Source organism: Aquila chrysaetos, chromosome 5, assembly GCF_900496995.4.
Source record: "Aquila chrysaetos chrysaetos chromosome 5, bAquChr1.4, whole genome shotgun sequence".
NCBI lineage: Eukaryota > Metazoa > Chordata > Aves > Accipitriformes > Accipitridae > Aquila > Aquila chrysaetos.
Window position 1 is genome coordinate 28,346,659 of NC_044008.1, and position 23,720 is coordinate 28,370,378.

The following is a 23,720-nucleotide window of genomic DNA, read 5'->3' on the forward strand; positions in this document are numbered from 1 at the left end:
TGACTACTACTGCAGGGACTGGGAGAGGAGCCATGTCTTCCTGGGGTGGAGTCAAAATCTGTATTATTTCCTACAGCAGGCTGCAAAAGCCGTAAATTTAAACAGAATAGGCAGCTGTGCTCCACACAGGGGTTGGGGTCGAGGTGACACTGTGTATAATTCATTCAGTTCTGGAGTTTTTTGCATGGTGGTGGTTCTGCTACTTGTACAAAGCAAGCTTTTTAAATGCAAGTTTTAGGGATAAATTGGAAACAATGAATAACATTTTCCTAATAAGTGAAGCCAACGTAGACATTCTTGAAATACTTTTGGGAAGCAGGGTTGACAGAAAGATATTTTGTGGACACACTCCACCATTTCATAACAGACTTGTTCTGAGCTACTAGAACTATCTACACTTCTTATTCATTAGGCTAGATCCCAGTACTCTGTTCCTCAACTCTCATATAGGTACATAAGTGGAGAGGAATAAAAAGCTCTCTCTCTATATATTTTATGTTGAAAACACTGACTTTGACTCCACTGCAGCTGCATTGATTAACACAACCTAAAGACCCGAGTCTACATTTTTTTTTAATATATTTCTCTCAGTTTTGAAAGCAAAACCACTCTTCGAGTCTTTCTTTTAAAACAAAGAATGCATGTAAAACATGTCCTCTATGTTCATCAGACATACTGTTGAATTTGATAGTCCTATCATTTGTAGGCTACATATAGTGTTGCTTTAATGCATTCCCTCACTACTTTGATAAAAGCCTTAAGATGTTGCCACTAGTCCTTTGATGTTTCCTTCTGATGTTACAGTACCTCTTTTTTTTCTTCTCTTCCAAAAAATCTGTTTTGCATAAACATGAGCAGGCAAGACATTTCTAGTTAAGGATAGAAACATCAAATTCTATCAATAAAAGGACAAAATGAAAAGGTATATCCAGACTTTTATATACTGTTGCCAAGCCCTTACAGATTAAAAATTAAACCTACATTGGTGTTTACATTGCAAACATATTAAAGCAAATGTATTTTGCACGTTCAAAAAAACCAAAAGAAAACCAACTTAGGCTGCAGTGAATTTTCTTGTGATGCAACAATTTATTTCGTAATAGGCTCTTAGAGGAACTCTGGGAGGATAAATCTTATGCTGGTAAGAAAATACTTGCATGTCTAGTCTTGTCCATAAACTATCAGTCTACTAACATGGATTAATTGGTTGTCATACAAGAGAAAAGACTGCATTTTTATATTTAGCTTCAAAGCCATATATCTTATCTTGAAAAATAAAATTGCTTAGTCTGTTTTTTTACTGGGAATAAGTAAGGGATTAGTAGTAGTAGTAGTAGTAGTAGTAGTAGTAGTAGTAGAAGAAGAAGAAGAAGAAATGATTCAAATAAAGGTCCCAGTGAAGAGGAGGTGGCATTGTCCCCATGGGACTGAAATAATCCTTACCCCAAAGATTTTCCAAAATGAAAAAGATATAATCATAGTGATAAATAAATACTGCTAATTCACATTTATCAAGGAAAATAAATTAAACATTTTGCTCAAGGTCGTATAGGGAAAACGTAGCAAGGGCAGGGACTGAATACACAGAACTCCTGAGTGCCAATCCACTGTAATTTAAATTACTGGCAAGTGTTGTGGAAAGAGTGATTTTCCTATGAATGGCATGACTGTTTTGCTGCATTCAGGAAGAACCCAGTGTAGTGGAGCCACAACATGGTCTGGTGATTAAAGAATGTTAACTTAAGCCAAGAAATGCCAGCTTGTCATCTTGCTTCTTCCAAGACATACATGTCCTTTGGCTAGTCAAAATTTTTACTGTTTTCAAGAGCAGAAGATGAGATCTCATAATACATTATAGCTATGAACTGAAAATTGAAATCCTTTTAAAAGGTTTATATGATCAATTCTCAGTAATGTAAATAGACATAAAATATAACTTCTTTGTTGCACAACCGGAGTGGTATACTTCTTAAGGACTTCTTTCACAGCTCACTAATACAGGATGCCCTTGACAATTACCGCCTAAAGCTTCAGTCCTATAAATAATTGTCCATGGGAGTATTCCCCTGAAATCAGTGAAAGACCTTGGTAGGATAAAATGGGAAAAGAGTAGGTAGTTGCAGGATCAGGGACTATAAAGGTATTAGCAATGATAAAGACATTCTTGTAGCAATAAGCAGTGATTAAACAAAAACAAACAATCCCCCCACTCTCCCCCCACCCCTCCTACCCCCCACCCCCAATGAGATGGAAGTAGGTAGAGACAAAGTAAGCTCCTAATTAGCTAACAGGAAATTTGGGAATTGGAAATAAGTAGGTTAAACAAAAACTATTTGATTGTGAAATCAAAAACTATGCAACCACAAAAAGTTCTACAGAAACAGAAAAATGGAATGAACTAAGTGATTCTTGAGAATTAATATTTGTTAAACACATTTATTTCTTCATCCTACCTGAAGTCAACTACTGCTTTTGTGTCCACCTTCTGTCTTCCCTGTGTTGTTAAAACTATTGAGTTCGGACTTGGGAGGATGGAGACAAGGCCTTCAACTTCCATTGCTCACTAGTAGAGAAGGTCACAACCCTGAAAGGTCCCTTTTTTTTCTAATCTGCAATACTCTATTTCAATACTGGTTGATTTTACTGTAGAGCTGTAAAACAGCATCTGGAATTTATGCCATTGATCAGAGTGTGAATGATATTTATATATGAAGGATTATACGTAGACGTCTATTTCCTACTGCTGTGCAGGCCACTTCTTGCTGTAATCCTGTTTTCACCTTTTTACCAGCCTTTCTCTTTTTTTTACTCTCCACACATTTTCTTCAGAAATGGTGTCCAGATCTGAAGCCTACAGTAAAAAGACTTAGATTTTTGCTGTACAGCAGTCACTGGTACCATGAATCATTTTAACTTGTCTTGCAAAGACTTAATGCAAAGACTTTTTTCTGTATCTGTCACATCCAGGGAATCCCAGAGTGTCTTACACCAGGCCTCCCAGATGGTGTGCTTTAAATGTAGGTTTTGGGAATCAATAGCCATGTTCATCTCTCTTGTAACACACACTTCTTATTATTGAGGTCTAACTGCTAGGACTACTGGACACCGGGTACACTGAAATTGGGATTGTATACTGGGAATGGGAGAAATAATGTTTACCATGGAGTTTTCTCTATGGCTTTTACTGAATCCTCAGCCAAAAAAAAAAAATCCCCTGGTCCCTCACTTCTTAGTATTTGAAGTATGGTTAGTAACCAAATTAGTTATTGCCCAGGGCTGCTCTTCCATGAGACACCTTTCCCCTCCCATCCATGGCAGTTTTTGCACACTGGACACATACCTTGCACATTATGACATAAAATCTATTTCAGATAAGTTTCTGCATACATCCTCTAAACACTGAAACTGTAAAGCTGGTACCGTCTTCTTGTCTATGAGGGAGGATAGACTGGGATTTTCTTTAATGAAGCAGTTAAAGCTTTAAATTATTTGCTTGCCTATTCACAGTCTGGTCCAATTTTGCCAACTTGAAGAGAAAGCTAGCAACAAAACAACCAGGTCTACTTTGGATCCATAAGATGATCAAAAGCCTGGTGGGGCTTAGCAGCGTGTCTTGTTTTGCTGGTAGTCTTTTGTATGATCCCCAGCCCACGCTGGCAAAGGGCTTTCTGGCTGATGTACTCCTGTGGTCTCTTCAGCTTCAGGTGTAACTTTAGGACCCTTTGTTCTGTGCAAATACAGAAAGTGAGCTAATGAAGATTTTCTGCATCCAAGATTGTTTTTATGTTGAACACATTCTATTTCTTTGTTTTGTTTAATAGTTAAATATTTCTTCTACCTAACCACCCAGGACATTTTCTTGTGCCAAACTGGGAACTCCAATCCTTTGTGTTTATTATGGCAGCACTGCTTCGTGCTGCTTACTGCCAGGGCCAGTTTTAGACTTGGCACCTAAGTAAACTATCCACTAGAAAACTGGAATAGGGTCTAAATTTCTTCTTTTTATTATGCTCCAACATTCTCTGGTTGTTTTTGTTTTGTCTACTTCTCACCTTGTGTAATTGTCTTATCTTGATTTCCCTTTTCTTCTTTTAAGGTTGTTTAGTTTTTATTGTGATGACAGACTCATCTTTCTTTTCTTTCACAGTTTTATTTTCCCTCTTTTCTTGGTGAAGGGCTGTATCTTTGCTTTCAAGTATTCTGTCTAGGAATACAGGGGTATGCAAAATATCTTTAAGTAGAAACTGAAATTAATGTTCTTTCCATCACTCAGTTTTCTGACAGCTTTTATCAAGCCCAATTTTTTTCTATTTACATTATCAGCCTAATCTAGCCAGCTGGTCTACATTTTCTAAATTTTATTAGTCATAGTGTTATCCCCTTTCATAATCATGTTAAATGCAGTTCTTGTTTTGCACCTATTCATCCCAAATCAGCATTTCCTGCTCTTCCCACTACACTGATCACTGCCTCAAAGCTTTCCAGCAAATAGGAGGATAATGCCATCTGCAAATCTCAGGTGACTTGAGTATTCTCTGCTGATACCGCTATGCTTAGTTTCTCATTCAAGGTTTATGGAGACCTTTGTGCAGGAGAAAAGGGGGTTGGTGATATAATTGAAAAGGACCTTTTCACTTACCTTGTCGAATGTAAACTTCGACTCAACTGCACTATAAATGTTTTTGAAGAGTGAAAGGCTACAATACTGTAATGTGTACCTTTGGAAGTGAAAACAAAACTTTAGTAGGCGACATGCAAATCTTGCTTCAGGAGTTGAAAATGCAGGTTAAATTTAGCTGGGCTGGAGACTTATGGATTAATGTGACAAGCTAAATTCTTCTGCTGGAAATCCAGCTGTGGGGGAGGGACAGCGAGAATTCTGAACTTCAAGTAGTGGGATTTTGTAATCTTTAGGGAAGGATACTCTTGCCCATTATAGAGACCATCCTGACTATAACAGTGAGCTGTGCACTCGTGCAGCTGTTGTCAAAGAAGGAGGGAAAAGGCAAAAACACAGCTCAGAGACCAGCACTTTTGCAGTCTGAAGCCACATTTACCTATGCTGTCCTTTCTGTCAGTTTTCTGTAAGAAAGCCTTCCCCACTCTGGCAAGCATTTATGCACCCGCTCATTCAGTGGAATGGTCCTGAGGGCCACCAACATAAGGACAAAATCTAGACTTGACTGAGAAAAATAAGGGTGTTATCAAAATGTAACTGTCTTACATATATGCTCTGCATACAGGTACAGAAACGGTAATAAGCTCAAGTAAATCTCAGTAAATTATGTTGTTAAACTACTTTGAAACAGTGCTGAATAAACTGGGACTGTGAACTGGCTTGAGAATAACCCTAGTGTTTGATGTTACAGTTAATTAACTCATTCTATATTATAATAATAAAAGACTGTAATAGGAAGAGTTCTGCCTCCCTGTTTAGGCTTTGTGGCCTTTTGAATAGCAACAGTGATGACAGACTGACAAAGTGATTGAAGGAAACAGCAAACATGGCCATACTATTACGCTGTTGATTTCTTTCTGCATCTATTCTTCAGTTAATAATGCATTTAAGACACAGACAGGAAGTTTCTTTCCTTAAAAGCGCTGCATCATTTCTTCTTCTTTAACTGAAATTCCAGCCAGAGTTAAGGAAACACCCTTATGAACCACTTCTCCTTTCTCTCCCTCGAACCAACTGGATATACAAACAGTGACATACGTTATTCATGGCCAGATTTTTACTAGACCTTTCTTGTTTGCCCCGCTGTGTTCGGGTACCTGGGCTCTGGGGCGATGTTGTTTCATAGAGGTGATAAAACTGATAGAAATCCAGGCACTGCCGGTAGGTGACTATGCTGGCAAACCAATGTTTCTGCACTTTAACTGTGTGATGAAAATCAGGCTGATCGGTTCTTGCTTTATTTTGCACGTGTGACGGAATCATGGTTTTATCTGCCATCTTCTTAAGGCAGACCAAAGAGGCTACTGTTTGCCTTCTTTCCATAACGTGGCCTACTGATTATGCTGATAAATGCTAATTAACTCATTTGATAATTAAATAAATTTTTTAATACTAAGAAACTCACTTACTAAATCTTAGTGTTAACATTCACAGCACACTGCTTTGTTGCAGTACAAACACTGTGACATGTTTTCCTGCTGAAAGTTTTGTGGCAACATACTGAAGACTCTTTAAAATACTGTTACCATTATTAAATATTGTTATTTTCAACTAAAAAAATTATTTTGGGGGCAGAAAGATTTCACACAGATACATAGCTATGACAATCATTTTTCTAGGCAATCCTAACAACTTGTTTTTAACTTGTACATTCCTTTCCACATTAGGACCATTACATTTGAAATACTTGTTCCGTACAACACAGCTTATAATTAATACTCTTAATAATGACTTAGCAGTAGTAATCTTTAATTCTATATTCACACAGAACTCTCATTCAAACTAAGTGGGAATTTTTCTTGAATAATCCCAGTAAAATCAATCATCTTTTGTTAATTAACATGTTTTTATTTAGTGGATATTGGCTGAAAACTGTTGAGTAGTTTGAGCTTACCTTAATATCACTCCTCCAACTCCTGTTGTGTAGTGCCTACTAAGTACACAAATGTTTGCTGTACCTGAATGGAAATGGAAATGCTGTAATGTACAACTCTAACACTGAAGGACATGTACCTATTTCTGCTAGGCTGCCTTTCGATTCTACTCACAGTGTTTTTACAGCAGTTCTTGTTCTAAAGGTTTTTAAAGGGTGATTTCAGAATTTAAGAGATTATGAAAGGAACTGAATTTTGATCTGTTGTACAGTAGAAGTTGTATTAGGATCTTCTCTTTTTTTTTTTTTTTTTTGCTAATTGAGTTGCTGCTGAACAGAACATGTTGTGAACTAAGATTAGTTTAAATACACATCAAAAGGCAAGACTGCTTGCTCAGTTCAGTACTGAAAGTACCAATTATGCTATTTTTGTGACATTTCCAGTCAACTGCAGAGTACAGCAAAACAGAAGTGTTTGGAGCCTTGCTCTCTGTAAGTGTTCTCTCAATGAATTCTCAGCTTCCTTTCTCCTTTTTAGCAGATATTTATCAGTGTTAGACTGAAAAGTATCTTTTCAGACTCTGACATGCAAAACTATAGTTCAGAAAAAACTCCTCGAACTAAATTATACAATTTTAAGTAAAAATTTATAGTTGTTATAATTTCTGGGACTATGAGATGTTTTTTCACGAACAGCTAGGGTCTTTATTTAATTCTTGTTTGTACAAATAGTGACAAACATAAATCCTATGAAATTATTAAAGTATTTCAAGGGCCACGTAATTACTGCACCGTAAATCCACTGTTACTAGTCTCAGAACATAAATGGAAGTGTATTGCTGAACGAATATACTGATTTGTAGCTGGTGTTCAAGTACTGAAAGTAATGTTTGCTAACCTCATGAACAGCATGCCAACAGCATCCTGAAGCATCATGGTCAGACTCATTGCCACTTACAGCCATAAAACATATTTGAACACAAAATGGACCAGGTGGACTTAAAAAAATGTTCTTAACAACTGATACGAAATATTTTTGTTACTTTTTTCTCATATAGCTGTTCTTGATGTGCCATTCCTGTTTTTGATGGAAATGTCACCTACTGCTGTCAGCTAACCCAATCTGCTCCCCTTGTATGAAAGCACACTTTGTGGCCAGATCCTAAGCTGGCTCAAAATGATGTTGCTGCCTTGATTTCACAAAAATCGTGTTGTGAAGCTGAAACCTAAGATGCCTACTTTGAAAGCTTCCCCCCTTGCCCTCTTTATCATTCTGAGACTGAGGAAAGCAATAGAAAGCACATTTCTCAGGCTGAAGCTGGTTTTGTCTGTGTCTTTACAGAAGCTATAACCCTTCCCAGACTTAAAATAACTTGTCCAACAGATTAGCCTCCCTGATGTGACTACCTCACCAAACCACCTTATGCCACCGGCTTTGTTTCCTCAGTTCTTGCAGTGCATGGGCCGGGGGGTGCATACGTCGGTACAGTTTGTTTTCAAAATGAGGGAGGACTGAAACAGACAGAAAGAAGTTAGTAACAAGCAGTGCTGTCATCTGGTGGCTAAATTGTTACCACTTTTAACAAACTGATCGTGCTTTTCAACCAATGGGTTTCACTTTTTTGAGGAAGTTGATGTAGTCTCCTTGGCATACAGTCATGAATCTTTCATAGTAGAAATAGGCAAAACCAGTGGTTTTATCCAAAATCACTAAACCTTTTGAGCTTACTCTCTTTTTGAAGAAGAATAGCGCGCCAGAGGTAGGCTTATTGTGTTCAGGTTTTGTCTTTCTTCTTCAGCTTGTGCTGCCAAAACATGCAAAGTTATTGGAAAGAGCATTTTAAATGTTGTTTTTTTGTGTGCAAACACTACTTTTCCAATGGAATGAAGAAGTACAGACAGAAAGATGTACCCATCCCTCAGAAATATCAGTATACTCAAATGCCAAAGTACTATTTTCTCCTTTTATAGGTTTACCATCAGTACTTTTTTTCCACATTATATTTGATGCCCATATCCTTACATACCAGGAAAATACACTTTTTAGGTCTAGCTTCTAGGTTTGTTTTTCTGTCTAACTGAACAGGAGGGATACTACTGCCACCATTGCATCTCAAATGATACAGCGTCTGCTCACCTGGGGAGCCAGAAAATAGGTGTAGCAAACAATGAGAAACTTGTTACTTCATGCTCCCTCTTCATACTTTCTAAGGCTGACTTCTCTCTGAATTCTCTTAACCTTTAAAGTGAGATACAAGTGACAAAATTATAGTTGTCACATGAAAACAATTAGAAACCAAAGAACAAACCAGAGCCTTTTGAAACTATTCAGGAATTTACTAAAGTTGCCATCACACCAGTGATCTTTCTTCTTTTGGTTCATTCATTTTGAAGCTCAGTCACCTGACTTTCTCATCTATGCATAAAGGTAGTACACATACCTACTGGTTCTCTCCAATGTTAGACCTATACCCCAAACTTTACCTAGGGATAACAAAACAGAATATATCGATCTTCATAATACAGCCATCTTTTGTCTTTTCTGATTGCTTTCATCTGAAACTAAGTAGTTAAAAATGTTGCCATTAAAATATAAACTTTCATGTCTGCAAGCATTTTCATTATTCCTGATCCCCGTACCAGTATGATATGAATCCTATATTTTGGAGTAGATTTCTTTTTGATGTACAATATTTGTCAGAAGACCTCGAATCTCTGAACAAAATACATGATTCTAGTTATGGATTTCCCATGCTGCTATAACTGTAATTTTTATGGATCTGTGCTAGTTGTTACAGTTGACAAATACAGAACTTTTCATGCTGCTATTTTATTTATTCTACAAGGACCGAACAAACTGCACTGGTGGAAGTTCATTAGCAGATGATATTTAACTGAAACCCAGATGATTGTACTTTCCATATTCAAAACTGATTTTCCTTGAATACATTTGTGAGACCCCCTTCTCCGTTTAATAACATCTTATTAGGTGTCCTAATCTGAAGAACTTCTGAAGATACAGACACGTAATTAAGTAAAGGTATCAGGACCTAGCTCTTTAAACATAGCTAGCCGTACAAAAAGTTTCTTTCCATTCTTCAAATGCAAGAGTCACATTCACTGTCCTTTAATAACATCAACAATAAAGAGGAACTGGAACAGTAAAGATTTATTATATTCACAGATCTCATGAATCAATGAGAGCATGGACAGGGTCACTGTGCAGAGTCAGAGTAAGGATATTAGCCGGGGATTCATAATTTGATTGTGGTCCGTTGTTATGCTTGTGTGGCCTATTAACTGTCGTGGTTGGTTTTATTCACAGTTTAGATTTTCAGCTTAGATTCTAACTTAAATCAAAGGGATAGTTTTGTAAAAATACTTCCTGTAGTTTGCTTTGCTTAACTTTATAGGCTGTTTTTATAGTGCAATGTTAAAAACTTGAGTCTTTTCTGCCAGTGAAGACCACAAAGTCATCGAGACTCATTGTTATTTTAAAACATGACAAGCTGGCCTTAAGACCTTAGGGATCCTTTCTTCAGAAGTCAAGCTGGTGATGGATAAGGAGCCATCAGAGCTGTGTGTATCTTAACTGCAGGAGTTCAATTAAGAAGCCAAGAGTGTCTCAGGTACACCGGCGCAAATGGCAGTGCTTGCTTTGATAATGTCTCTGTAGCTGCTCAGCGCAGGTAGTCGGCTTCCCCCAACTCATTTCTGATTGCACAAGGAGGTTAGCACAGAGGAATACCTGAAAGGACTGAGCTCCATCAATGCTCAGTGAGTGCTGGAGAATACCACAATGGGGAAACGCTATCAAAATCCCTGCGTCTGCACGGGGATTTGACAGGAGAAGGCTAGCTGTAAGATCTCGCCTCTAATAGCCACAGCCCCGAGAGCCCGGCCGCCTTCCTCTGCCCGAGAGGAACGCTGTTCTGCTGCCTGCGCTCTGCCGAGGCAGTTTCCTTACCCAGCACTGGTTTCTGCAAAGTCCGTGCTGCGGTTCTTTTGCTCCCACATTCCTCGTGCTTTTCATAATGGTTGGCAGTGTGAGGGAGAATTTCCGATCGCTCCCGCCCTACCCCACATTTATAATTATCAGCTATTTTTAGACACCGAGATAGCAAAATACAGAAGCGGTAGTGATTGTTGAAGACACGGCCTTTGTCAAAGAACTTTAAAATGTTTCCTCTTCAGTCTCTTCACCCTTGAAAGAACATTCACAAGTTCCTGATGAATATGATGTCAAAGGTTAAATAAGATGAAAAATAGTGCACTAGAGTCACATGAGAATTTTTTCTTAACTTGAAAGCTACTGTAAGGCATCAACTAAACACGACCGTGAGTTGCCAGACTGCATGTCTTTTGCTTTATATTCTCTCTTCATGCATATTAATGGAGAAGGTCTCATCTAGTCAGATCAAAGTTCCAATAAGAAAAATATTCACATTTAAAAATTAATTACTGTGTTTAGCTTAAGTAATTAATTGACATAATCACACATGCTTTTATAAACTAAACATTAAAGTGAACAGCTACATTATTTGGTGATAGTTTTTAAGATAGAATAGAAGTGTATAATTGCTAAGTTAAATTGAAATTTCATTTTATTATGAAATAATTTCACAAATACCCTTTTCTCAAAAAGTTTAATAGAAAGAGCAGGACAAACAAACAACTGATGTTCATTTGTAATAGAAGTTAAAAAGGATTATTTCATCACTAAAAATGCTGTCTTTCCCCTAACCCTTAAAATCCATTTGAAAGTCCTCAGAAATAGAGCTAAAATAGTCTGTGTTGTGACTGTGTTTCTTATCTTAAAATGGAATTAGACTTTTTGGGTACTTACAGAACATTTTAATAATTAAAAAGTTCATAATTAGATGCTTATTTTCTGGTACAGTGGCTGAAAAGAACATGAAGCCCCATAACTCAAACAGTTTCAGAGATGTGTTTTGTTCAGGACTAATGATAAATGATGTGATTCCGTTGGGGTGAGAAATTTTACTTCAAAAGCTATTAAAAACACTGGAACAAATGAACATCCAACATAAATGGCAAACTGTAGTGAAGTCTACTGGGTTCTGCCCAGTACACTATGACGATATCTAAGCATATTATTTTGTAGCAGACTTAAACATTTATTAAATTCAGAGTGAATTTTCATCAAAGAAAAAGTTGCTATTATAATAGCCAGTTTTCAGATCCAAAAAATCCATAAAATTTAAACACAGAAAGGACTATTAGACCACTCATTCTAATTCCTCTAAAATCATAGGCTTTGTATTCCATTCAGCTATTATCCCAGTACTCAGCTTTTGAGTCCAAGAATGTGTTTGATAAAAGTATGTCTTGGATTTGGCTAATGCATCTCTTCCAGAAAGTCGTCGACCCTTAGTTTGAAGAAAACAGCAGTTAGAGCATTTCCTTTTGAGTATTTCACTGTTTATTCACATAATTTCCGATATGAGCTTGCCTAACACCAGCTTGTGGCCAGTGGCTCTTGCCATGCTTTCTGTGCTAGCTGAAAAACCCTGCCACATTCAGCATCTCCCACAAATTTCACAGATTTCAATTTGACAGCAAGAACATAGCTGAGTTTCTTCAAACTTTCATCAAAACGCTCTTCTCAGTCTTCAATTACTTCCATAGTTTTTTTCTGCATTTTTTCAGTTTTTTAAACACTGTTTTAAAAATGTTCAGGGTAGAAATATTTTTAGGATTCCATTATTGATCTCTCGTGAGCCATAAATAAAAGAAGAGTAAAGCCAGGCTCCTGTTCACTACTTCCTTTATGCCATTTTCCCTTTCTTGCTATAGCATCACCTGGACACTCCTGCTTTGTTGGTTTGTTATGACCCCAAATTCTTTACAGACTCGTTGTTTCCAGTGTTTTCTCCATTCAGTTTTCTCTGTTGTTGCATCCTATATTTCTTCCTCCAGCATATGCAGATGTGTATTTGGCTGACTGGGAACACATTTTCTTTCAATGGGATCACTAGTCTAAAAAATATTTATTCTTTTTGGTTGGTTTTATTTTTCATTGGTCCCAAATCACGGATGGAAATGTTGAGTAGTACAAGACTGAAGAGCACCTCTTTCTGATGCCAAGCCTTTGCTGATTACTTTCTTATGCATGTTCGTTAACCAATTCTTAATCCAGTTAAAACACGCTTTATTGATATTGTGTAGTGCTATATTTTTAATTAGAATATTGAATGATACTAAGTCAAAAGGCACACAAAAGTTGAAGTGTATTATACCTACATCGTTACCTTTGGCAACCTAACTTGAAATCTCATCAAAGAGCAGAAGTAGATTTGTTTGACAAGGCTTATTTTGCACAGAACTATGTTGACTAGCATTAATTATATTCCTATCTTTTAATAATTTATTAATTGAATATCTTTTCAGTATTCCTATTATTTCTCCCAGGACTGATGTAGGGCTAAGCAGCCTGGGAGTACAGGTATCACCTCCTTGCCCTTAGTGGAATACCAATACAAGATGTAGCACTGCTACTTGCCGGAATACTGCTGACATTGTTCTTGCCTCCTTTAGGACCCCTAAATATGCCCTCTTTCTTATTTTTGGCATGCTAGGTATTCTTTTACTAATGGAAAAAAAATCTCATCAGCAAATGTGGAAGTAAAATATTTTATGTAAATAATCTACTGAAGGCCTAGTTATGCCATTGTGCAATATATTAGAAATGAAAGTAAAATTAGTGAGAATGTGGGAAAAGACGTTACACAACTCTACCGCAGCTTTACAACATGATGATTTGTGCTCAAATTAGAAAGAGCGATTGAAGAAGTTTGAACATGCACCTGTAATTCTGAAAGGCTGTTATGTTCTTGTTCTCAGAAATGGCTTGTCAGTGAGATATAAAATAGAAATAGGTACAGTCAGTTGCATGTGCATTGGGATCTTGTCTGGATTAAAAAATCCATCTCAAAGTGTTCATTTCTGTTCTAGCTTTGTTCTGGTGGAATTATAATATTTGAGTTTGGGCTGGATGCTTTTGGCTCCCTGCATGCTTGATGTTTGTGGTTCTGAATAGGCTTTAATTTCACCATGATTAGGAAAGCCAGATAGTAGACAAAAGCAGTACCTAGGAGGGAGTGGATAATCTATTTACTGTTGAACTTCTTTATGCTGTCCTTCACTCCTCAATAATCTAAAATAATTAGCATTTAAAGTACGTGGCCATGGCTGCTGCAAGAGAATGCCTGGGAGGAGAACCAGCACTTCGTCTGTGCAAATTCGTCACCGTGTTACACCTTGCACACACAATAGTCAAAAGAGCCTATATAACTTTAGGAACGCTTGGCAGGAAGGGTCAGGTCTCTGACTGTACCGAGAGCTAGAGCAGATGTGCCAGCAGGACAACGCTACGTCCTGGGCTGTATCTGAGGCTTGTCTGAGTCAGGATCTGGATCGTCAGGTGGTCACTGAGTGCCTACTTCTGCTAGGGATTCCCAGAAATCAAGCATGTCAACAAGCAAGTTCATCCATTTCACAAAAAAATAGGAAGGCAGAGAGACATTTAATAGAAAATGGTCTGCTGAGAGCTAGAAGATATGCTTTATCAAATCACACTGCTTAACGTGGATCAGAGATGAGAAGCCAGATTCCACGGAGCTGCCAGCTGCTTGGACGTTCTACCCTGAAAACCATCTCAGGGTCTTCCTTTCAAGCTGTTCTGCTTTAAACAAATTATTAAATATTCATTGACCCAGAGAGAGGTAAAAAAAAAAGGTAACCCTATAGTCAGACTGTTGTGACAGACAGTAAAGGGTGTGTCAGCATCAACGCTGCAAGTCCCTGCTCCAAAGAAGCTTTATGACACCCTCACCTTAAAATTTCACATAGTCTCTGGCAAAATGGTCTCACAGATTATGGGAACTCCTCAAAAGGAATTAGAAAATTAGTCTCCCAACACTGCTGGAGGATACTGTACTAGGATTATTGGGCAAAATAATGATGCTTCTACTCTGAAAAATCTTTTTTTTTTCAATTTTTTTGTGGAAGGACCTTATCTGGTGGATCTAAGATATGCACATGATCAAGGTCTCTAAGCAGCTAAGTGCATATCAGTCTGGACTGTTTTATTTGTGGGATTACTTATGCGAGGGACTGGTGAAATTGGAAAGCGATCTTTCAGTTCTTTCACTTTTTGCATTTATTTCACTGAACCCCTAACCTGGTACCACTTTTTTCCCAGACTTAATAATAATTATCCGGAGTTTCAATATTTAGACTACCAGTTCAAATTCCCTGGCTATTTCTAGACTTCTTTTGCTTCCTCAGGTGCTCAGGGCCTTGTCCAGTCAGTTTTGAAAATCTCCAGGGATGGAGATTCCACAACATCTCTGGGCAACCCATGCCAGTGCTTAGTCACTCTTTTTACACCATTAAAACGAAGCTCAAAATCAAGTCAATGTTTAATGTCTGTAATTATGGTAATAGTTATTTAAAATAGTTTATTTCACCTAAAGTTTTCAGAAAACCTAAACTGAAACTTAGCTTAATACTACTGATATAAGATAATAGAAGTCATCCAGCACTCCACTGGAGAGCAAACCAATCATACTTGGTATCTGACACTGGACTATCTGGTTTCGTAAAATGCTCCTATTTCACACATGTTGCATGGGCAGTTTTAAAAGTTATTTTTAATTTTTGAGATCTTAGTATTCTTTTAGCATACCAGGACTTTTTTTCCCCATTTATTATACACTAGCAGTATGATTATAAAAATAGGATTCCAGCTCTGCTTTGTCTTTACATAGTGGTTTGACTTTCAAAAGTGCTTTACTTCTTATTATTAGCATTCACTTCTAAGACTTATTTAGGTATATAAAGATGATCAGGGATTGCAACTTCAGGTACTTTTTGAAAATCAGGGCATAGGTCTTTTTAACCTCAGTGGTTCTGCTTTGTAATGACTGCGGCTGGCACAGAAAAGGGGATAGAGAGTCTTGCAAAACCATAGCAACAGATCCCATCAATGAAGCTTTAAATTCTTTTCCTGTTTGTGGAAGTTCAGGACAGTACCGACAGGATATAAGCACTGAAAGAATATCGTACAAAATAAGTACTCCTGACAAACTTGATTTTTTACTTAGTCAGCAGTTAGCTGATTGTCTTTCACAGATCCTCCCCTTGCCTGGTGGGATGGCCCTGTGGTGGTTCACTAGGAAATCAGGCTGCACAGAGGTTTTGGTCTACCACTAGCAATCTGAAGTCCAGAGAAAGCAAAAAGCAAGCCATTGACTTTTCAGCAAACTTCTTGTGGCAGGACCCACTTCCTTATTGAAATCCCGTATTAAAAACAAATTTTAAAACAAGGTAGTATAGACTTCAGACACTGCAAATTTCTTATGTTTCCCATTCAATTTGAAGATACGTGATATTCTGAATTTCATGCTTCAGGTAGACCTGGAGAATTTCTAAGACAACAGTTCCTTGCTCATTACAGAGCCATCACCAGCTTCATTTAAGAGAAAAAAGTAGTCGGGGTGAAATGTAGTAGATGCATTTGTAGCCTATGCATTGATCCCACTCTCGTTTATGCCATGTGAAGAAGCTGTACTTTCAAAGCTGTTGATTGCAGTGCTCTGCACTGCTGGAAAGAGGTCGTCGTCAGTTTAGGCACTGCAAGGGTCTGGGTAGTGGTCAGTGTGCGTGGATTCATGCAGTGACCCTAGAGTCCAGCACAAGCACAAAGTGTCCCTGGGTGCTTCTGAAACAGCAGCAGAAAACAAGGGTGCGCAGCAAATCCCTGCTCTGGCCATACAACAGGACATATTTTCTTTTGCTCAGCACGTTGCATTTCGCCCAAGATCGATACTCTGGTTAAACTGGCATGCAGTAGATTTCATGTTTGGATTCTAATTTAAGAAACTGCTTGATTGTCCAACTTTCAATATGAGCTTAAGCCTTACTGAAGCTGAAGGAACAAATAGATGCACAAGTATCTGAATGATTTGGGATGGTTTTACATGTATCCTTACACGTGATAAATCAGAGCTTAAATTAACAGTACATTATACACTTTCTAAAACTAACACAAAGATCTCAGTTAAGACAAGTAGTATCATGATTTAAGTAAATCCCAAATACACATGCAGTTTTTAAAACCTTACAAGGGATGCATACCTTCCCAACATAAAACAGGAAAATATAAACACCATATTTAAGATTTTATATCAATATTTTAATGGAATGTTATTTAATAGCTTTAAGGCTTACATCAAAATAATTAATATTATATTCATTACTGGATGTCTTAATCTTTTTTTTTATGACTAGAAAATTAGTTTAAAGAAACATAATTAAAATAATTCTAGACATGCCACCATAACGTGATTAAAAATAAAGTAGGTACTGCAATTTTGTACAAAAATACAGCTAATTTAAATGCAAACCCCTTTTATGGGCTATTTATCTCTGCTTATGTATGTTAGGGGAATTAAAAAGAAGTTTGTTTAAATGACTGAATTTTTTTTTTAGAGAAAAAAGGGCTGCAAAGCAAGTCTTGCTATTATTTAACAAATATTAATCATGCTTACACAGAGGCCACTTGAGAAAAATTTATTACAAGAAATTTGTGACCAGTCATGCCATAGGAAGAGAAGAAAGCCACAGGGCTGAAATGACAGTAAGGTTTGTGTATGCAGTGCTCCTCTGGTAGTTAAATTGCAGGAATGTGACATTGATCTGAAATGGGAACTGTTTGAAGTAGCAACTGTCAATCTCTGTAATCAAAGGATGGCCCAAAGTCTCACTCAATTAGCCATTTTGGCATGACCACTCAGTTTATAAAGTCCTACCAACTCAAAAAGTGTTCTGTCCTCAAGAGGCACTTCAAGAAGACTGTGTGGTTTGAGGATAGTGAACAGTCATCCAGCACGATAGCTTGGACTCTTCATTTTGTTGTTTGGGTTTTTTTTTTTTTTTTCTTGCAAAAGTACAGCAATGCCTCATTTAACTGACTGTACTTACTACAAGGTGAGCCAAATGTGGATTTAGATATGAGTGAATATCTGCTGCTGTTGATATTACTTGAAGTTGGTTGGATTATGTTTTTCTTTATACATTTATTTACTCTTTCAAGCATGAAAGAGTAAATACACTGATATTAATTTTAGAGTACATATATGCCTGTAGATTTGATTGTAATGACCATCGATTTCAACAGAGATCATTCTTAAATGAGAAGAGAAAAATGTGTGGCATAGTTCTGGTCTTTTCTCAGGATCATGTTTCTCTTTTCTAATTCTTTCATAACTTTTCTTTGATAATTGTTCAGAAGGTTTATTCAGCTGTGTTAGGTGAAAATAGTATGCAAATAAGAAATGTGTAAGGGTGCAAAACTGAAAAAAAAAAATTAAGGTTAATAATAATTCTATCCAAGTGTTATTAAAGCTGAATCTATTGTTTTGAAGTTTTACAAGTGAACATATGGGCAAATACTGGTACCGGTAACTTGAAACTTTAGCGATTATTTCCATTCTTTCCCAGGTACAAACACACTTGGAAAATCAGTCTAGATACCACATACAGCAAAGCCAGAGGCACCAGGTGAAGCAGTACCTGACCCTCGATACCAAGCTGTCCAGCCAGACGCTCTCCCTGTCGCACTCCCACACAATCCAGCCTGTGGGAGTGACCTCCATTTTACGAAACGGACACATGCCTCCTGTCAGCGATATTGGCACGCCAGAAAGCCCTGTTACCAAGCTGCTGGCCCTTGGAGGCGAACACGAAAATGCGGTAGGGCAGGGCTGGTGAAAGGAATGGGGAAATGGGCTTTGCGTACTTCTACAAAAACATTACATGACCCACCTTGTATTGGTAGTGGGCAAGAGATAACTTTCTTTACTTTCATGGGGTCTTCAGTTGCAGCACTTAATCCCTGAATCCTTTTGGATTACGTGGGCGATTCCTTGAATGAATAGCTTATTGCACGATCAGACTTCTGAATTACTGCCAGTTAAAATGTACTGTTGCATCTTTTTATCTATGCGTCATATATTGCTGTACGTTTTTTGAATATGTACTTCGCAATGCAAAACTTTTTTTTTTTCAGATGAGAGTTATTTCTGCCTAAAAGTATTATCCTAGCTGCATAACAAAGTTAAATACTGATTGCCTTAAAGATGTAACTGAAAGGATTGCTCATTCATTTTTCAGTTAGCTGATATATTTATGTATGGGTTATCTTGGGTAAATTGGCATAGATATGCTAACTTTAGTGCCACCATGGATTTTAATAGAGGTACAGCCATTATACAATGTCAGATTCTCAGCCAGTGTGAGATGTGGATCATTATGGCCTTTAATACTTCAACAGATTTCAAAAGAGACTGCTTATTAGGTAAAAGGAATTCCTACAGAAATGAGAAATAGAGATGTTGTATCATATCTTGGGCTTTAACAGAACAGAAGAATCTTACAAATACACTGTGGCCCATTTGAGCATTTGGATGTTATGCAGCTAAGCGCGAGGGAACTGAAAAAAATAAACCCGACACATCCTGGAGAGCTCATCTGGGGTCCCTCCATTCCTTCTGCATTGACAACTGACATTTTATGCAAAGATGATTTTAGATGGCCTTTGTGGAGGCCTCTGCGGTCACCTCTGTGCTGGTGACTGCAGCGTGCTGGAACCGTTCTCAGGCACTTTGAGTACCCGACCAGAATAACTGGTGCCTGCCCTCCTACCACCCTCTGTCCGGGAGAGCCAGGCAGCTGCTTGTAAACCACTCTCCTGAACTGTGCCTGGTGGTGACTGGGAGAGGGACAGTTGGCGCTGGCCAAAATCCTTGCAGGCATCTTCCCAATGATTTGAATAATCCCACCCCAGGGCCTCAGGGAGGTGACTGGCACAGTGTAATTTCCTAGTGCGGATGTGCCCTGTGGTTCAGTGTAGGCTATAGTTACATTAGCAAATAATATAGAGCAAATAATTTAGAGCCAACACAGAGGTTGGTGCGGTGGACTGTAGTCCTTCGTATTGTCTAATTGCTGGCGTTTCTTGGCATCCTTTTGGCCCTGACAGCACTTTCCTAGATAAGTCTGGGCACAGCTCCTGGGACAGCACATGTCTGGTTTTTAGAGAAGGAGAGGAGTGCATGTGTGAGCTGTGCTGGGCCAGGTGGCCTGAAAGCCTGTGTTAAAAGGTCCCTGGCCAGTGTGATACTGTCTTTCCTTGCATAGGACCCTCTACATTTCCTTCAGCTACAGCTCTTCAGACAGCTCCCAAGAGCCGCTTGAAAGGCCTCAGAGCACGAGCCAACTGCTCCTGCAGACGGTAGAGCTAACAGTGACAGGTTCATCGTGGGATCTTTCCCAATTCGTTTTGTGAACAGAGCCAGACCAAAATGATCATTGAAAACTCATGCTGTACCTCATCCAAATCTATGTCGATATGTCTGCAAAGTATTCACTGTTTCATCCCAAGTAATTAATTAGTTATTCCATCTGCTTCAGTAGTTTTTGATTCAGATTAGGACCAGGAGGCTGTCTGGACGAGTATCCAGTGTACTGCCAAACACAACACAAACCTTTGCCTGCTGAATCTTGAGAGCAGTGTGTAACACCAAATCTTGAGTGACTCACGCTCTTGCAGAACCACAGGTTCCTTTCAGCCTCCCTGCACCGATGCAACAATACACTGTGGATATGACACATTTGATGAAGGTGACAGATCACAGTTACAACTTAGCAATGCACTCCTGTCATCTGATCGTGGTGTTGCAATAAGGGGTTAAAAAAGGGGAATGGGCTGGTGTTTGGGAGGAAAGAAGTAACTTGCTAAACCACAAAAACTGTTTTCACAAGAAGTAAAAAATGTGAATATTGTGTAAAAATGCTTGAATTGTTTGAATTTTAAAATGTAAACTTCTGAAATTCAGTTTTATAGCTGCAATAAATATTCAAGATTAATTCCTCTGTATTTTCAGAATAACATTGTTTCCATTATTATTTGTAATGATTGGTCTTAAAATATTATTTTATCAGATGGAAGAGGTGATTGAAGACATAATCAATATGGAATCAAGTTTTAATGATGAAGGGATAGGTTGTTCTGAAACTCCTCTACTAATGCAAAGAACTGTAAGTATTTTGTGGAATTTCAACTTGCTGTTTATTATAGAGAATTTCACTGAGTGATTCAAGCGCACGTCACACTTCAGAGGCTTAAGCAGTACTATCAGTGGACTATTCCCCTTTCTCTTCGGTTGTTTGTCTTTTTGTTTCTTAATATTTGTTTTGTCAACAAATATTACAGGAAGGGGTTCCAATGTGGGGACACACAGCTGTTTTAAGTGGTCTGAATAGCATTTGGGGTTTTAGCCCAGCACCAGGTCTGGCACATAACCCATTCAAGGTACTAAGTACCATGCAGGACTATGGATAAGAGGAGTCCCTAGACCCTAGAAGGCCTTTTAAAGTCTTGCTTAAAGATCCTTCTACCTCATCCAAAAAAAAAGCTTCCCATGTAAAATTTTCTACAGTACAGTAGTTTCTCCAGTGACTTACGCTGAAGCAAGGGTGGGCTCTATTTCTTGACTTTCATAAAGGCACGTTGCACTTAGTTAAATAATTTTAAGCGCAAAGATGAGAAATGGAACTTTTTAGGTGAAATGTTTTATAGGATTAAACGTAACAAACTTGTAATTTTGTAACATCTTTTTGTAAAGAAATGACAGAGGATTAACAAAGGCTGCTTACATTTCCATATATGTTACACATTTGAATAGGAAGGATGGACCTTTTCTGGACACAACAATGCATAGAGCATTATTATTTGTGAAAATAACGCCTATCAAGAACTGTAACGCAACACACTTCATAGAAGGGAAGTTCTTTGTCCTCTCAACCCTAATTTATCTTGGGAACTGTTTTCCACAGATTTTGTCCTCAGGGCCTTAAAATAGGTACTGATAAAGGGAAACTTCACTCTGCTGAAGGCAGAAGGATTTTCACAGGCTTCGACAGTCTACTAAGTTCATTTCAGAATACAGAGTCAGGTGCTTGCTCTTAATCACCCTCTAAAGGAACATCTTTTTCTGGCTACAGAACATCACTGGCTACAAAAATACCTTAGGAGATAAGATCTCTATGCCTCTGTGTTGCCCACTACACAGTCCAGTATTAAGGGCAATTAATTGTTCCATGAATACCTGGCATTTGCATGCCAGCTACAGAACTAATACAGTCAGACTGTTTTATACATATCTCAGTACAGAACATAGCAAAGAAATGCTCCCTGGGGAGTGAATTAATACTTTGGCCTAAATTAACATGAGGCAGGGGAGGATCCTTTCAGGTGTGGTACCGTGGGATGGTGATGAGAGGCATGAATTCTGGGTTTTGGATTAGATTCATACTCCCTCAACACCTTTTAAAACTGGATGATGTTAATCTTTGCTAATTCCAGCCTCATTAGCCTTTATCTTCAGCCATGAAGGACATATCTCTCTAAAATGTATTGAATACCCCACTCTTGATGAGCAAGGAAATATGCAACGACTGTTAGGCCTAGCTGATATCTTACTTGCAAAGGTTTGAGACTCCTGCAATGTCTGTGGGCCAGATAATGGTGTTTATATGTTTTTGTGCTGAAGAAGTCACCAGGCTAGTAGGTAAGCCAGGGAATAGCATGTGTTTCCAAATCTCAGTGCAATACTATGGCAAAATAAAGCCTGCCTTCAACAAGGCATGCGAACTGCGTCAGTGTGGAAGCAATCAAGCAGTGTCTCTGCCTCTTCTGTCTTCCCTTTTGGCAATGTGTACTCCAAAAATATATGAAAGAAATGGACATATAGAGGTGATTTCAGGCATTTAGCTCATGACTCACCGTTTTATGGCATCTTTCAGGCAACATCCTAAATCTGCCTGCAAAATTTTGGTCATAAGCTGTGCAATAGAGAAGGATAGAGAGGCAGGTAGAAAATAAGTTTTTTAGATCCAGTTTTTCATTATCATATTAAAAGTAATGACATTTTCTTTAACTGAGTTAAAAATATATATATTACAACAGTGTTGGACTAGGAGACATGATCAGGAATGAGAGAACATCTAATTCCCCTGAGAAGAGGAACTGGGTTTGTGCTCTACTTAAACAAAGATTCATATTACCTCTTATGTACTTCTGCACAAGGCGCCTGGCTATGGTGGCTGCCATCAACATAAAGTAAGTGAGATCACAAGTGGGACTGAGTTGCCCGTGTACCTGGCTGATTTGGTGTTTGCTACCTCTTTATACTTCTCCAGTGTAATGCTTAAGTATTTTTAGAATTTCATCTTAGATTTTTCCCTCCTTGGCATTGTCTTGAATTTTCCCAAACTGTGCAGAGTAGTCTCTCTAAAATTCTGAAAAAAATCTGACTCGCTTGGTTTTCAGAATGTGGTGTGAGGCTAGGGTGTTTTTTCAGCAAAATCTTTTCTTGACCAAGCCAAATTCATGAAGCCATTTTCTTTTCTTATTTTTCTCAATAGAAAGAGGCTGAGATTAGGGACTTTGCAGTGCTACCTGTTGTGTGTTGCAATGAATTAATGTTTGCTTTAGTTAGATGCAGCCATGTACCATTTTAATGGCACATTAAATGAGGACATTGAATTCTATGAGACCACTCATGTGAATAATTGCTCAGAGGCTCATTGTCTGACCCTGAATTAATGAATTACAGTCATGTATTAGTAGAATCAGAGAAGTGAAAACAAGAACATTCCTCCATCTCTCATTAAAATAATTACAGCTTCTGAAGAGTGGATTGTCTGGCTTTTATTGTGTTTGGACCCAAATTCATAATTTCATAAAACTCTCTGGGTTTGCGTGGTAACTTAAGAATTGCTCAAAGTAGGGAATTCTCTGGCTGTGTTTCTATTGCTCTTAAGAGTACCCTAATGGTAGAAACCTACTTTTTATAATCATTTTTTAGAAGTTCAGTTAAAATATAAGACTAGGTCCTCCCTATATATGCAAGAGGTCTTGATTCTTCTGAATGTATTTGTAAACCCAGTTATATGTTTGTCCAGAAAACACAGCTGAAATCAAATCATAACTATTCTTATTGAACTATCATTTGATGACAACTGTTTATTCACCATAAAGAAGGTAAGATTTAATTTAAAAAACCTTGAAGATGACACCAA

General features: G+C 38.0%; 1 protein-coding gene across 3 annotated transcripts in view; it reads left to right on the forward strand.

Annotated features, from left to right (window-relative positions):
* TFEC (transcription factor EC) overlaps positions 1-23,720 on the forward strand; it is a 98,181-nt gene that overhangs the window by 40,691 nt on the left and 33,770 nt on the right. For all 3 annotated transcript variants that reach the window (XM_030016167.2, XM_030016168.1, XM_041123909.1), the window contains exons 2-3: positions 18,078-18,329; positions 20,580-20,675. In XM_030016167.2, coding sequence (XP_029872027.1) covers positions 18,078-18,329; positions 20,580-20,675 — 348 coding nt within the window. The remainder of the gene's footprint in view (positions 1-18,077; positions 18,330-20,579; positions 20,676-23,720) is intronic.